Here is a 15,617-nt window from a genome sequence, read left to right as displayed (position 1 = left end):
CATGATTTACTTTAACTTTAATTAATTAATGATGTCCACTGCAGAGGACGCTGCTTCTCAGGAGGATATTTGTTGGTCCGTGCGACTTTAAGGTCGTATTTCCCCCCGATATTCCAAATTGTCCACGTTCACAGTTCCGTATTGCCGTTTATTAATTATGAATAGGCAACAGGTGTGTTTGCATGCTGTTGTTGGAACACATCAAACATACTATGGAATAATTCCATCCTAATCGGCATAAAGACATCATTTGTGTTTGTTTCTATTAGCGACTTTGTTCATGCCGCCTATCCCAACTGAAGATAATCCCGGTTGATGGAGCAGATCATCCAAAAATAAGGCCGTTAAAATCCTAAGCAGGATCAAGATGATCATGAAAGACAAAGAAAAGGCAGATCTGAAGATTTTGGAGTCGTCATATTAATCTGCCAATTAATATTTTGACTGCATGCTTTCTGGTAGTGTGACAACAAAGTGTGTGTGTGTGTGTGTGTGTGTGTGTGTGTGTGTGTGTGTGTGTGTGTGTGTGTGTGTGTGTGTGTGTGTGTGTTCTTGTATTTCTACCCTTCTTGAGACACCAACAAGGAAAAGTACCTTCCATATGAGGAGCTGTGAACAAGTTAGGACATAAATCATGGTCCCAATACGGAAAAAAGCATTGCATCTAATAGAGAATGTCTCATTTGCACCCCTGGTGGGGAAGTATATCAAAATTAGGGTGGTCCCAAAAATGAAGGATTTTTTTCAAATTGACTGTGTGTCGCTTTTAAATGTGCTCCCCCTCTGGTCAACATATGAAATAACAGGTGTGTGTAAAACATTGAAATGCGCCCCCTTTGGGCAAAATTACTTAAGAAAATAAAAATAAATATGTGTAAAGGGGACATACTGTAATAACTCGAAGTAAATAATGAAGATTAAAAGACAATTATAAACAAAAAGCAGTCTTTTTTTCCACAATGTGTCGACTTTTTTCTTATAAAATCGGGAACTATTTGTCATATTCTTTCTGTTTCTGTAATATTGCAATATTTTCTCGTAAAATCATTACTTTTTTATGTAAAATTATTACTTTTTAATGCAAAATGGTGTCATATAAAATTCTGACTTTTATCACAATATTGTACATTTTCTTGTTGTTGTAAAACAGCGACATTATTTGAGTAAAATTATGACTTTTGTCATAATTTTGCCAAGTAAAATTCTCATTATTATTTTAATATCACCAACATTTTTGAGTTTTCTTATAAATTGTCACTTTTGTCGAGTAAAAGTACGACTCTTTTCATAAAATTGCCAAAATGTTATGCTTTTCTTGTAAATTTGTGACTGCCGTTGAGTAAAACTCCAACTTTTATCATAATATTGCACAAAAGTTCAATTTTTCTTGTGAAATTTTGACTTGCGTGGAGTAAAATCACAACTTATTATAATACTAGAGGCAGGCATTTTTCGGAGGCCTCAAGAACGTAACAAATACAAGTGTGTGTGTGTGTGTGTGTGTGTGTGTGTGTGTGTGTGTTCTTGTATTTCTACCCTTCTTGAGACACCAACAAGGAAAAGTACCTTCCATATGAGGAGCTGTGAACAAGTTAGGACATAAATCATGGTCCCAATACGGAAAAAAGCATTGCATCTAATAGAGAATGTCTCATTTGCACCCCTGGTGGGGAAGTATATCAAAATTAGGGTGGTCCCAAAAAATGAAGGATTTTTTTCAAATTGACTGTGTGTCGCTTTTAAATGTGCTCCCCCTCTGGTCAACATATGAAATAACAAGTGTGTGTAAAACATTGAAATGCGCCCCCTTTGGCCAAAATTACTTAAGAAAATAAAAATAAATATGTGCAAAGGGGACATACTGTAATAACTCGAAGTAAATAATGAAGATTAAAAACCAATTAGAAACAAAAATTTAAAAAAAATTTTTTTTTTTTACTAAAAACAGTCTTTTTTTCACAATGTGTCGACTTTTTTCTTATAAAATCGGGAACTATTTGTCATATTCTTTCTGTTTCTGTAATATTGCAATATTTTCTCGTAAAATTATTACTTTTTTATTTAAAATTATTACTTTTTAGTGCAAAATGGTGTCATTTAAAATTCTGACTTTTATCACAACATTGTAAATGTTGTTGTTGTAAAACAGCGACATTCTATTTCAAGTAAAATTCTCATTATTGTTATAATATTGCCAACATTTTTGAGTTTTCTTATAAATTGTGACTTTTGTCGAGTAAAATTACGACTCTTTTCATAAAATTGCCAAAATGTTATGCTTTTCTTGTAAATTTGCGACTGTCGTTGAGTAAAACTCCAATTTTTATCATGATATTGCACAAAAGTTTAATTTTTCTTGTGAAATTTTGACTTGCGTTGAGTAAAATCACAACTTATTATAATACTAGAGGCAGGCATTTTTCGGAGGCCTCAAGAAGGTAACAAATACAAGTGTGTGTGTGTGTGTGTGTGTGTGTGTGTGTGTGTGTGTGTGTGTGTGTGTGTGTGTGTGTGTGTGTGTGTTCTTGTATTTCTACCCTTCTTGAGACACCAACAAGGAAAAGTACCTTCCATATGAGGAGCTGTGAACAAGTTAGGACATAAATCATGGTCCCAATACGGAAAAAAGCATTGCATCTAATAGAGAATGTCTCATTTGCACCCCTGGTGGGGAAGTATATCAAAATTAGGGTGGTCCCAAAAAATGAAGGATTTTTTTCAAATTGACTGTGTGTCGCTTTTAAATGTGCTCCCCCTCTGGTCAACATATGAAATAACAAGTGTGTGTAAAACATTGAAATGCGCCCCCCTTTGGCCAAAATTACTTAAGAAAATAAAAATAAATATGTGTAAAGGGGACATACTGTAATAACTCGAAGTAAATAATGAAGATTAAAAGACAATTATAAACAAAAAGCAGTCTTTTTTTCACAATGTGTCGACTTTTTTCTTATAAAATCGGGAACTATTTGTCATATTCTTTCTGTTTCTGTAATATTGCGATATTTTCTCGTAAAATCATTACTTTTTTATGTAAAATTATTACTTTTTAATGCAAAATGGTGTCATATAAAATTCTGACTTTTATCACAATATTGTACATTTTCTTGTTGTTGTAAAACAGCGACATTATTTGAGTAAAATTATGACTTTTGTCATAATTTTGCCAAGTAAAATTCTCATTATTATTTTAATATTACCAACATTTTTGAGTTTTCTTATAAATTGTCACTTTTGTCGAGTAAAAGTACGACTCTTTTCATGAAATTGCCAAAATGTTATGCTTTTCTTGTAAATTTGTGACTGCCGTTGAGTAAAACTCCAACTTTTATCATAATATTGCACAAAAGTTCAATTTTTCTTGTGAAATTTTGACTTGCGTTGAGTAAAATCACGACTTATTATAATACTAGAGGCAGGCATTTTTCGGAGGCCTCAAGAACGTAACAAATACAAGTGTGTGTGTGTGTGTGTGTGTGTGTGTGTGTGTGTGTGTGTGTGTGTGTGTGTGTGTGTGTGTGTGTGTTCTTGTATTTCTACCCTTCTTGAGACACCAACAAGGAAAAGTACCTTCCATATGAGGAGCTGTGAACAAGTTAGGACATAAATCATGGTCCCAATACGGAAAAAAGCATTGCATCTAATAGAGAATGTCTCATTTGCACCCCTGGTGGGGAAGTATATCAAAATTAGGGTGGTCCCAAAAATGAAGGATTTTTTTCAAATTGACTGTGTGTCGCTTTTAAATGTGCTCCCCCTCTGGTCAACATATGAAATAACAAGTGTGTGTAAAACATTGAAATGCGCCCCCTTTGGCCAAAATTACTTAAGAAAATAAAAATAAATATGTGTAAAGGGGACATACTGTAATAACTCGAAGTAAATAATGAAGATTAAAAGACAATTATAAACAAAAAGCAGTCTTTTTTTCACAATGTGTCGACTTTTTTCTTATAAAATCGGGAACTATTTGTCATATTCTTTCTGTTTCTGTAATATTGCAATATTTTCTCGTAAAATCATTACTTTTTTATGTAAAATTATTACTTTTTAATGCAAAATGGTGTCATATAAAATTCTGACTTTTATCACAATATTGTACATTTTCTTGTTGTTGTAAAACAGCGACATTATTTGAGTAAAATTATGACTTTTGTCATAATTTTTGCCAAGTAAAATTCTCATTATTATTTTAATATTACCAACATTTTTGAGTTTTCTTATAAATTGTCACTTTTGTCGAGTAAAATTACGACTCTTTTCATAAAATTGCCAAAATGTTATGCTTTTCTTGTAAATTTGTGACTGCCGTTGAGTAAAACTCCAAACTTTTATCATGATATTGCACAAAAGTTCAATTTTTCTTGTGAAATTTTGACTTGCGTTGAGTAAAATCACGACTTATTATAATACTAGAGGCAGGCATTTTTCGGAGGCCTCAAGAACGTAACAAATACAAGTGTGTGTGTGTGTGTGTGTGTGTGTGTGTGTGTGTGTGTGTGTGTGTGTCTCAATGCAGTGCACAAACATGAGCACAATGTCTTACAGTATGTTTGGGCTGGATCTAAGACAATTGCTGATTGTCTGGTGTGTTTTCTCTTCTTCTTCCTCCTCCTCCCCTCCACCCCCCATGCTCCACCCCCCCCCCCCCCCTTCACAAACCAAACCCTCACCCCCCAACCCCACCTCCACCACCCCATTGCCCGCGTTTTGACTACAATCAGGTTTTCTTCTTGATCCTTCAGTAAGCCAAGGAGCAGCGTACAGTCCCGAGGGCCAACCAATGGGCAGCTTCGTGCTGGACGGTCAGCAGCACATGGGCATCCGACCGGCCGGTGAGTCTCCCTGCCGGCTTGCCCCGCCCCTTTCCAAAAAAAAATAATCCATCCACCCTGTTTGTAGCATGAGCTCTAACCCCAACATTTTGGTTTCTCGTTTTTCCCCGTCCTTCAGTGCTATAATGTGACCAAAAATAACAACAAGTCATTAGGGATGGGCATTTCACTCCATGCATTCATTAATCGATTGCGGAAAAGATGACAAATTGAGGAAAAGTGAGGTGAAGGTTGTGGAAATCACCACAGTTACATCTTATACATGTTATAATCTCTTCATCATACGATCGTTGTTTACCAACAAACTGTTGGAAACCTCACTTTGCAATCTGAAGTCATGACAACAAGCAGATATTAAAGTTCAACTCAGACTAACGTCATATGTTGATTGTGTGCACTACTTGGCTGCAACCAGCAGGGGCACTGTCTCCAATAGATTACAGTCTGATCATTAAAAACTGTGGAAGTCGCTCCCTAGCAGCTCTACTGTAGACACGGCACGAGAGCCAAGCGTGCAGGTTTTAACGAGGTTTTAATGATCAATTGTTTTAACACAGTTTTACTCCAGTAGAACGTGACTTTTCGGTCACGTCCGTATCCTCTCTGCCTCTCTGCTCCCGGCCGCTGACTGTTAAAGACAACAGGTGATTAGATTAACACGTACCACCTGTGAAATCGAATCACCTGCCGGCTGTGTCTCGCCGTCAGCACTGCCACGCCCCCGTCTGATGGTGCTCTGTCCTCAGCACCATGGACAGAGGCGGTGACCTTTGGTCCTGCAGGCAGCGCTGACAACATCTCCCCCCACAAAAACATATTAAAACAGTAAAACAAAATCAATCAATCAATTAAAAGTTTATTTATATAGCTTTTGATCACAAGTGTCTCAAAGGGCTGCACAAGCCACAACGACATCAGATCCCACATTAGGGCAAGAAAAAACTCAACCCAAAGGGGTGACAATAAGAAACCTCGGAGGGGACCCCGTATGTGGGGACGTCGAGGAGATCTAGTTAATAGTGTGGTCATTAGGGATGGGCATTTCACTCCATGCATTCATTAATCGATTGCGGAAAAGATGACAAATTGAGGAAAAGTGAGGTGAAGGTTGTGGAAATCACCACAGTTACATCTTATACATGTTATAATCTCTTCATCATACGATCGTTGTTTACCAACAAACTGTTGGAAACCTCACTTTGCAATCAGAAGTCATGACAACAAGCAGATATTAAAGTTCAACTCAGACTAACTTTGTATGTTGATTGTGTGCACTACTTGGCTGCAACCAGCAGGGGCACTGTCTCCAATAGATTCCAGTCTGATCATTAAAAACTGTGGAAGTCGCTTCCTAGCAGCTCTACTGTAGACACGGCACGAGAGCCAAGCGTGCAGGTTTTAACGAGGTTTTAATGATCAATTGTTTTAACACAGTTTTACTCCAGTAGAACGTGACTTTTCGGTCACGTCCGTATCCTCTCTGCCTCTCTGCTCCCGGCCGCTGACTGTTAAAGACAACAGGTGATTAGATTAACACGTACCACCTGTGAAATCGAATCACCTGCCGGCTGTGTCTCGCCGTCAGCACTGCCACGCCCCCGTCTGATGGTGCTCTGTCCTCAGCACCATGGACAGAGGCGGTGACCTTTGGTCCTGCAGGCAGCGCTGACAACATCTCCCCCCACAAAAACATATTAAAACAGTAAAACAAAATCGATCAATCAATTAAAAGTTTATTTATGTAGCTTTTGATCACAAGTGTCTCAAAGGGCTGCACAAGCCACAACGACATCAGATCCCACATTAGGGCAAGAAAAAACTCAACCCAAAGGGATGACAATAAGAAACCTCGGAGGGGACCCCGGATGTGGGGACGTCGAGGAGATCTAGTTAATAGTGTGGTCATTAGGGATGGGCATTTCACTCCATGCATTCATTAATCGATTGCGGAAAAGATGACAAATTGAGGAAAAGTGAGGTGAAGGTTGTGGAAATCACCACAGTTACATCTTATACATGTTATAATCTCTTCATCATACGATCGTTGTTTACCAACAAACTGTTGGAAACCTCACTTTGCAATCTGAAGTCATGACAACAAGCAGATATTAAAGTTCAACTCAGACTAACGTCATATGTTGATTGTGTGCACTACTTGGCTGCAACCAGCAGGGGCACTGTCTCCAATAGATTACAGTCTGATCATTAAAAACTGTGGAAGTCGCTTCCTAGCAGCTCCACTGTAGACACGGCACGAGAGCCAAGCGTGCAGGTTTTAACGAGGTTTTAATGATCAATTGTTTTAACACAGTTTTACTCCAGTAGAACGTGACTTTTCGGTCACGTCCGTATCCTCTCTGCCTCTCTGCTCCCGGCCGCTGACTGTTAAAGACAACAGGTGATTAGATTAACACGTACCACCTGTGAAATCGAATCACCTGCCGGCTGTGTCTCGCCGTCAGCACTGCCACGCCCCCGTCTGATGGTGCTCTGTCCTCAGCACCATGGACAGAGGCGGTGACCTTTGGTCCTGCAGGCAGCGCTGACAACATCTCCCCCCACAAAAACATATTAAAACAGTAAAACAAAATCGATCAATCAATTAAAAGTTTATTTATATAGCTTTTGATCACAAGTGTCTCAAAGGGCTGCACAAGCCACAACGACATCAGATCCCACATTAGGGCAAGAAAAAACTCAACCCAAAGGGGTGACAATAAGAAACCTCGGAGGGGACCCCGTATGTGGGGACGTCGAGGAGATCTAGTTAATAGTGTGGTCATTAGGGATGGGCATTTCACTCCATGCATTCATTAATCGATTGCGGAAAAGATGACAAATTGAGGAAAAGTGAGGTGAAGGTTGTGGAAATCACCACAGTTACATCTTATACATGTTATAATCTCTTCATCATACGATCGTTGTTTACCAACAAACTGTTGGAAACCTCACTTTGCAATCTGAAGTCATGACAACAAGCAGATATTAAAGTTCAACTCAGACTAACGTCATATGTTGATTGTGTGCACTACTTGGCTGCAACCAGCAGGGGCACTGTCTCCAATAGATTACAGTCTGATCATTAAAAACTGTGGAAGTCGCTCCCTAGCAGCTCTACTGTAGACACGGCACGAGAGCCAAGCGTGCAGGTTTTAACGAGGTTTTAATGATCAATTGTTTTAACACAGTTTTACTCCAGTAGAACGTGACTTTTCGGTCACGTCCGTATCCTCTCTGCCTCTCTGCTCCCGGCCGCTGACTGTTAAAGACAACAGGTGATTAGATTAACACGTACCACCTGTGAAATCGAATCACCTGCCGGCTGTGTCTCGCCGTCAGCACTGCCACGCCCCCGTCTGATGGTGCTCTGTCCTCAGCACCATGGACAGAGGCGGTGACCTTTGGTACCTGCAGGCAGCGCTGACAACATCTCCCCCCACAAAAACATATTAAAACAGTAAAACAAAATCAATCAATCAATTAAAAGTTTATTTATATAGCTCTTGATCACGAGTGTCTCAAAGGGCTGCACAAGCCACAACGACATCAGATCCCACATTAGGGCAAGAAAAAACTCAACCCAAAGGGATGACAATAAGAAACCTCGGAGGGGACCCCGTATGTGGGGACGTCGAGGAGATCTAGTTAATAGTGTGAGAGTCCAGTCCATAGTGGGTCCAGCAGGGGATCATCCTGAGTGGAGACAAGTCTGTAGCGCAGAGACGTCCCCAACTGATGCAGGAGTGGTCCACCTTGGGTTCCGACTTTGTCATCTGTGGTCACCTAATAGTCTCTCAAGGCAGGAGAGGGGGGCAGAGCAGAAAAGAGACGGCAGATCAACTGGGGTATATTTAAAGGCTAGAGTATACAAATGAGTTTTAATGCTGAGGTAGCATCTCTGACTGTTACCGGGAAGGCATTCCAGAGTATTGGAGCCCAAATAGAAAAAAACGCTCTATAGACCGCATACTTTTTTTGGGCTCTAGGAATCACTAATAAACACTAATAAAACAACAATAAATAATCTCTTAGTTGCTTAACTAAACATTCAAAAACATGTTTTTACCACATGAAATGTATTGCCCAGTAGAGGCGCTGGGGTTTCCTGAATAGCAATAATGATATTCATGTTTGACAATAAAAACAATTACTACTGCTAATGTTTAATAAAAATATTATTATTAATAACAACAATAAAATACGGCATAAAAACAGGAGCTCAAAACATTCTGAGAGAACTTTTTCTCTATCAATTGTAACCTCACTGATGAAAAGTGAAGTGAATTCACTAGGTTGGTTGCTTCAAGTTAATTAAAATATTTTTTTTAGAAATAAGTAAAAAAAAAAAAAAAAATTTTATAAAAAAACGTTAAATTATTTTTTAAAGTCGTAGTTTTAAAACTAGAATAAAATAAAAAGCACAGGATGTATAAGTATGAGAAGCCCATCCCTAATATGGTCATGTCTTCTTCTTCCTCTTCCTCTGTCATTTCTCCATCTCCAGCTAACCCACAGGTGTCAAACTCAAGGCCCGGGGGCCAGTTCTGGCCCGCCACATCAATCTATGTGGCTCGCAAAAGCCTGGGAAAATAATTTATTTTTTTTTTTTAACTAAATGCATTTGTTCTTTAAATTTATTAATTATTATTAAATTTATTATCAAATTTTGACAGAAAAAAATTCATATTTTAAACGTTATACTATTATGACTATTATTGGGACGGTGTGGCGCAGTGGAAGAATGGCCGTGCGCGACCCGAGGGTCTCTGGTTCAATCCCCACCTAGTACCAACCTCGTCATGTCCGTTGTGTCCTGAGCAAGACACTTCACCCTTGCTCCTGATGGGTGCTGGTTAGCGCCTTGCATGGCAGCTCCCTCCATCAGTGTGTGAATGTGTGTGTGAATGGGTAAATGTGGAGGTAGTGTCAAAGCGCTTTGAGTACCTTGAAGGTAGAAAAGCGCTATACAAGTACAACCCATTTATCATTTATATTTATCATTTATATACTGTAATGCACAACTATTTTTGTGAGATAAAAACAAATTGTTAAATATCTGCTTGTCGTCTTTATTTATGATTTTAAAGCAAGTTATACATAAAAAAAATAAATAATCAAATGCATTTCGATTAATCATGATTAATCGTCATGTACATTAATTAAAAAAATGCGATGTGGCCCTCAATGGAAATGAGTTTGACACCCCTGAGCTAACTAACCTGTGCGCTCCTCACCCGTGATCCTTCTCTCCTTTTCCCAGGGCCTATGAGTGGAATGGGGATGAATATGGGCATGGATGGGCAATGGCACTACATGTAACCTCCGTCTTGTAAAGCAAAAACGCAAAGAAAAAAAGGGGGAAGTAAGTACTGGGCTCTTCATCTTCTTTATTGTCCTGTTTTGTGACTTCTCTACGAGCTTGTGTGGGCCTTTTTTTTGTGTCTTTAATGTTTCCACCTCAATATATTTTGGAGCAGGATGGGAAGGAGAGATAGGGAGTAGTTAAGGATGAATAAAATTTGGGGGTAAAGGACAATACACCCCCCCCCCCACACACACACACACACATTCTTGTATTTGTTACCTCCTTGAGACCTCCGAATAATGCCTACCTCTTTAGGACCATACTTTCTAGATATATAAAGATTTGTATTTACAACATTAATAATATATACATACTATGCAAATATAAAAACATCTTGTTGTGAAAAATGAGTTGGAATTTCACAAGAAAACTTTTGGCAGTATTATAATAAAAGTTGTCATTTTACTCAACGCAAGTCAACATTTTACAAGAAAAGCTGAACATTTGTGCAATATTATGATTAAAGTTAGTATTTTACTCAATTACTCGCAATTTTACAAGAAAAGCTTAAAATGTTTGCAATTTTATGAGAAGAGTCGTAATTTGACTCGACAAAAATCACAATTTTATAAGAAAACTTTAAAATTTTGGCAATATTATAAAAATAATTGGAATTTACACAGGCAAAATTATGACAAAAGTCATAATTTTACTCAAACAATTTCACTATTTTACAAGAAAAGCTTAAAATGTTGGCAATTTTATGAGAGGAGTCGTAATATTACTCGACAAAAGCCACACTTTTATAAGAAAATTTTACAATTTTGGCAATATTATAAAAAATAATCAGATTTTTACCAGGAAAAATTATGACAAAAGTCATAATTTTACTCAAAGAATTTCACTATTTTACAAGAAAAGCTTAAAATGTTGGCAATTTTATGAGAAGAGCCGTTATTTTCCTCGACAAAAGTCACAATTTTATTAAAAAAAACTTCAAAATGTTGGCAATATTATAAAAATAATCTGAATTTTACCAGGCAAAATTATGACAAAAGTCATAATTTTACTCAAAAAATATCACTATTTTACAAGAAAAGCTTAAAATGTTGGCAATTTTATGAGAGGAGTCGTAATATTACTCGACAAAAGCCACACTTTTATAAGAAAACTTTAACATTTTGGCAATATTATAAAAATAATCAGATTTTTACCGGGCAAAATTATGACAAAAGTCATAATTTTACTAAAAAAAATTCACTATTGTACAAGAAAAGCTTAAAATGTTGGCAATTTTATGAAAAGAGTCGTAATTATACTCAACAAAAGTCACAATTTTATAAGAAAACTTTAAAATGTTGGCAATATTATAAAAAATAATCGGATTTTTACCAGGCAAAATTATGACAAAAGTCATAATTTTACTCAAAAAATGTCACTATTTTACAAGAAAAGCTTAAAATGTTGGCAATTTTATGAGAAGAGTCCTAATATTACTTGACAAAAGCCACACTTTTATAAGAAAACTTAAAATAATATAATTATAAAAATAATCTGAATTTTACCAGGCAAAATGATGACAAAAGTCATCATTTGATTAAAAAATGTCACTATTTTACAAGAAAAGCTTAAAATGTTGGCAATTTTATGAGAAGAGTCGTAATATTACTTGACAAAAGCCACACTTTTATAAGAAAACTTTTAAATTTTGGCAATATTATAAAAATAATCAGATTTTTACCAGGCAAAATTATGACAAAAGTCATAATTTTACTAAAAGATTTTCACTATTTTACAAGAAAAGCTTAAAATGTTGGCAATTTTATGAGAAGAGTCGCAATATTACTCGACAAAAGCCACACTTTTATAAGAAAACTTAAAATAATATAATTATAAAAATAATCTGAATTTTACCAGGCAAAATTATGACAAAAGTCATCATTTGATTAAAACATGTCACCATTTTACAAGAACAACAAAAAATTGGCAATACTGTGATAAAAGTCATCATTTTATATGACAAATGTCACCATTTTGCATTAAAAAGCAATAATTTTACATTAAAAAAAAGTATTTTTTTGGAGAAAATATTGCAATATTACAGAAAGAGAAACAACATGAGAAATTGTTCCCAATTTTATAAGAAAAAAGTCGATCCACATTGTGAGAAAAAGACTGCTTTTACTTAATGTTTTTGTTTGTTGAATTTTTTGTTTGTAATTGATTTTTAATCTTTCATTATTTACTTCGTTATTACAGTATGTCTCTATATACATATTTATTTATTTTTTTGTATTAATTTTAGCCAAAGGGGGAGCATTTCAATTTCTTACAAACACTTGTCATTACATATGTTGGCCAGAGGGGGGCTTTTTTTGTTTGGAATTGGTTTTTAATCTTCATTATTTACTTCAAGTTATTACTGTATGTCCCCTATACACATGTTTATTTTTATTTTTTTAAAGTAGTTTTGGCCAAAGGGGGCGCATTTCAATGTTTTACACACACACTTGTTATTTCATATGTTGACCAGAGGAGGGACCCTTTTAAAACCAACACAGTCAATTTGAAAAATCCCTCATTTTGATAGATTTCACCACCAGGGGTGCAAATGAGACATTCTCTATTAGATGCAATGCTTTTCCGTATTGGGACCATGATTTATGTCCTAACTTGTTCACCGGTCCTCATATGGAAGGTACTTTTCCTTGTTGATGTCTCAAGAAGGGTAGAAATACAAGAACACACACACACACACACACACACGGTCTTCTGTTCGTCCCAGGACGGAGAAGAAGACGGGACTTGTGGCGCCACACAACAAGAGGACGGATGGCCATTTATTTATCACAACAGCGCCATCACTCAAGGATGCAAATGTTGGACATTTAAGGAAAAAAAAAAACATCTCCCGGGAAATGGGGCTAGTTGGGATGGGGCTTGGGGAAGGGTGGGCGACAGGGGGGGGCGTCGGGAATTAAACAGGCTCCAGTGAAGCGATAAAGAAGGAGAAGTGAAACTGTCCTCCGAGTGACATAAATCTGTCCAGGGAAGGATTGATGCCCAAATTATCTTATATGCAAAGATGGGAACGCTGCAGTACATTACGCCCCCCCCCCCACCCTCCTCGGCCCCCAGAACAAGATATACGGGGACCTGGGTGTGGCATGGCTGATACTTCACAAGGGGCGGGGGTTGTTTTGATTATTTTTTACTGGATGGTGACAATTTGAGGGGGCGGGGGGGGGGTATTGAGACAAGACATTGAGATAAATTTATCTAGCTGTTAGCATAGCGGCTAAAGGACCACACACACACACACACACACACAGCTAAATGGAGGCGGCCTGATTAAGGTGGAACGTCAAGGACCCCGCTTCCCACCGCAGTGCTGACATTTGAAAAAAAACAAAAAAAAACCCAGCAAGCCCCGAAAGGGCGAGCGTGGTTCCTGGAGGATATTTTATTTGAACATCTATAACTGTGCTGTGCAATGAGCCTCACTATAATAGCACTTACCTTGATTAAAAGAAGCCTTTATATGTAAATGGACCGCCGGATTCTTCCGACGGGTCAAAGACGCCATTCCGGCCGACAGAGACCGTTTCACCCCCCGCCCCCTCCCGCGCTCCTCTCCGTCTTCTCGTCTTCTCGTCCCCCTCATCGCCGCCCGGGTAACTCCGGAAGCAATGTTCCCTAAAACAGCCGACGACATTTGCTCAGGTTGGCTAATTCTTAATACGGGCGCTCGTATAATTTTGAGGCGATTAAATTACGTCGGGCACTTTACGCTTCATGACCAATTACATTAATAGCTTAATACAGAGGAATATTATTCTCCCCTGATTTGATTACGCAGACGCACAATATGGCGGATTTGCTACTTAATTACGGCCGGCCATTGAGCGGGAGCACTGTGCCATAACAGGAGCCAACAGGCGTGCGTTTTGGGGGGTGGGGGGGTGAATGGGGGGGTGTGGAGTGTGTCCTCACACACTTGTAACTAGAGATGTCCGATAATATCATATCATAAATGTCATATAAAATGCTGGCTTTTATCACAATATTGCCATTTTTTTCTTCTTGTTCCTGTAAAATAGTGACTTTTTGAGTCAAATGATGACTTTTGTCATAAATTTGCCTGCTAAAATAGTGAATTTATATTATAAGTTATATTTAAAGCAGTGTGGGTGGCACTGGGAGCAGGTGGGTGAAGCGTCTTGCCCAAGGACACAACGGCAGTGACTAGGTTGGCGGAAGCGGGGATCGAACCTGGAACCCTCAAGTTGCTGAAACGGCCACTCTACCAACCGAGCTATACCGAGCTTTAAAATTCAGATTATTTTTATAATATTGCCAAAATTTTAAAACGTTTTCTTATAAAATTGTGACTTTTGTGGAGTAAAACTACGACTCTTCTCATAAAATTGCCAACATTTTAAAGGGGAACATTATCACCATTTCAGAATGGTTAAAACCATTAAAAATCAGTTCCCAGTGGCTTATTATATTTTTCGAAGTTTTTTTCAAAATTTTACCCATCACGCAATATCCCTAAAAAAAGCTTGAAAGTGCCTGATTTTAACCATCGTTATAAACACCCGTCCATTTTCCTGTGACGTCACATAGTGAATACAAACAAACATGGCGGAAAGAACAGCAAGCTATAGCGACATTAGCTCGGATTCAAACTCGGATTTCAGCGGCTTAAGCGATTCAACAGATTACGCATGTATTGGAACGGATGGTTGTAGTGTGGAGGCAGGTAGCGAAAACGAAATTGAAGAAGAAACTGAAGCTATTGAGCCATATCGGTTTGAACCGTATGCAAGCGAAACCGACAAAAACGACACGGGAGAAAGCGAGGACGAATTCGGCGATCGCCTTCTAACCAATGATTGGTATGTGTTTGTTTGGCATTAAAGGAAACTAACAACTATGAACTAGGTTTACAGCATATGAAATACATTTGGCAACAACATGCACTTTGAGAGTGCAGACAGCCCAATTTTCATCAATTAATATTTTCTGTAGACATACCCTCATCTGCGCTCTTTTCCTGAAAGCTGATCAGTCCAGTTTTGGAGTTGATGTCAGCAGGCCAGGGAAGCTAGGGTCGATATTCTTCTCTTGATCATCTTCGGTGGCATAAGGGACGGTGTGAGCCAAGACATCCAGGGGGTTTAGCTCGCTCGTCTGCGGGAACAAACTGCCGCCATTGCTTGCCGTGCTACCGAGGTCCTTTGTCCCTGAATTGCTCACACACTCCAGCAGATTCAATGGGGGTCTGGCGGCGGATTTCTTTGACTTTATCGTTGGAAATGCATCTGCTTTGAGTGTCGCAGGATATCCACACATTCTTGCCATCTCCGTCGTAGCATAGCTTTCGTCGGTAAAGTGTGCGGAACAAACGTCCAATTTCTTGCCACTTTCGCATCTTTGGGCCACTGGTGCAACTTGAATCCGTCCCTGTTCGT

The 15,617-nt window shown here is 38.2% G+C and overlaps 1 protein-coding gene across 7 annotated transcripts in view; it reads left to right on the top strand.

The window, feature by feature from the left end:
- Positions 1 to 15,617, top strand: part of meis2a (Meis homeobox 2a) — a 262,523-nt gene that overhangs the window by 234,719 nt on the left and 12,187 nt on the right. For 3 of the 7 annotated variants that reach the window (XM_061968183.2, XM_061968180.2, XM_061968179.2), the window contains exons 11-12: positions 4,725 to 4,835; positions 10,096 to 10,197. In XM_061968183.2, coding sequence (XP_061824167.1) covers positions 4,725 to 4,835; positions 10,096 to 10,154 — 170 coding nt within the window. In that variant the 3' untranslated portion in view covers positions 10,155 to 10,197. The remainder of the gene's footprint in view (positions 1 to 4,724; positions 4,836 to 10,095; positions 10,198 to 15,617) is intronic. The other 4 variants (XM_061968184.2, XM_061968182.2, XM_061968186.2 and 1 more) reach the window with 3 other exon arrangements.

The sequence above is a fragment of the Nerophis lumbriciformis genome, linkage group LG08 (genome assembly GCF_033978685.3).
Source record: "Nerophis lumbriciformis linkage group LG08, RoL_Nlum_v2.1, whole genome shotgun sequence".
Taxonomy (NCBI): Eukaryota; Metazoa; Chordata; class Actinopteri; order Syngnathiformes; family Syngnathidae; genus Nerophis; species Nerophis lumbriciformis.
This window is presented reverse-complemented; position numbering and strand designations above follow the sequence as displayed.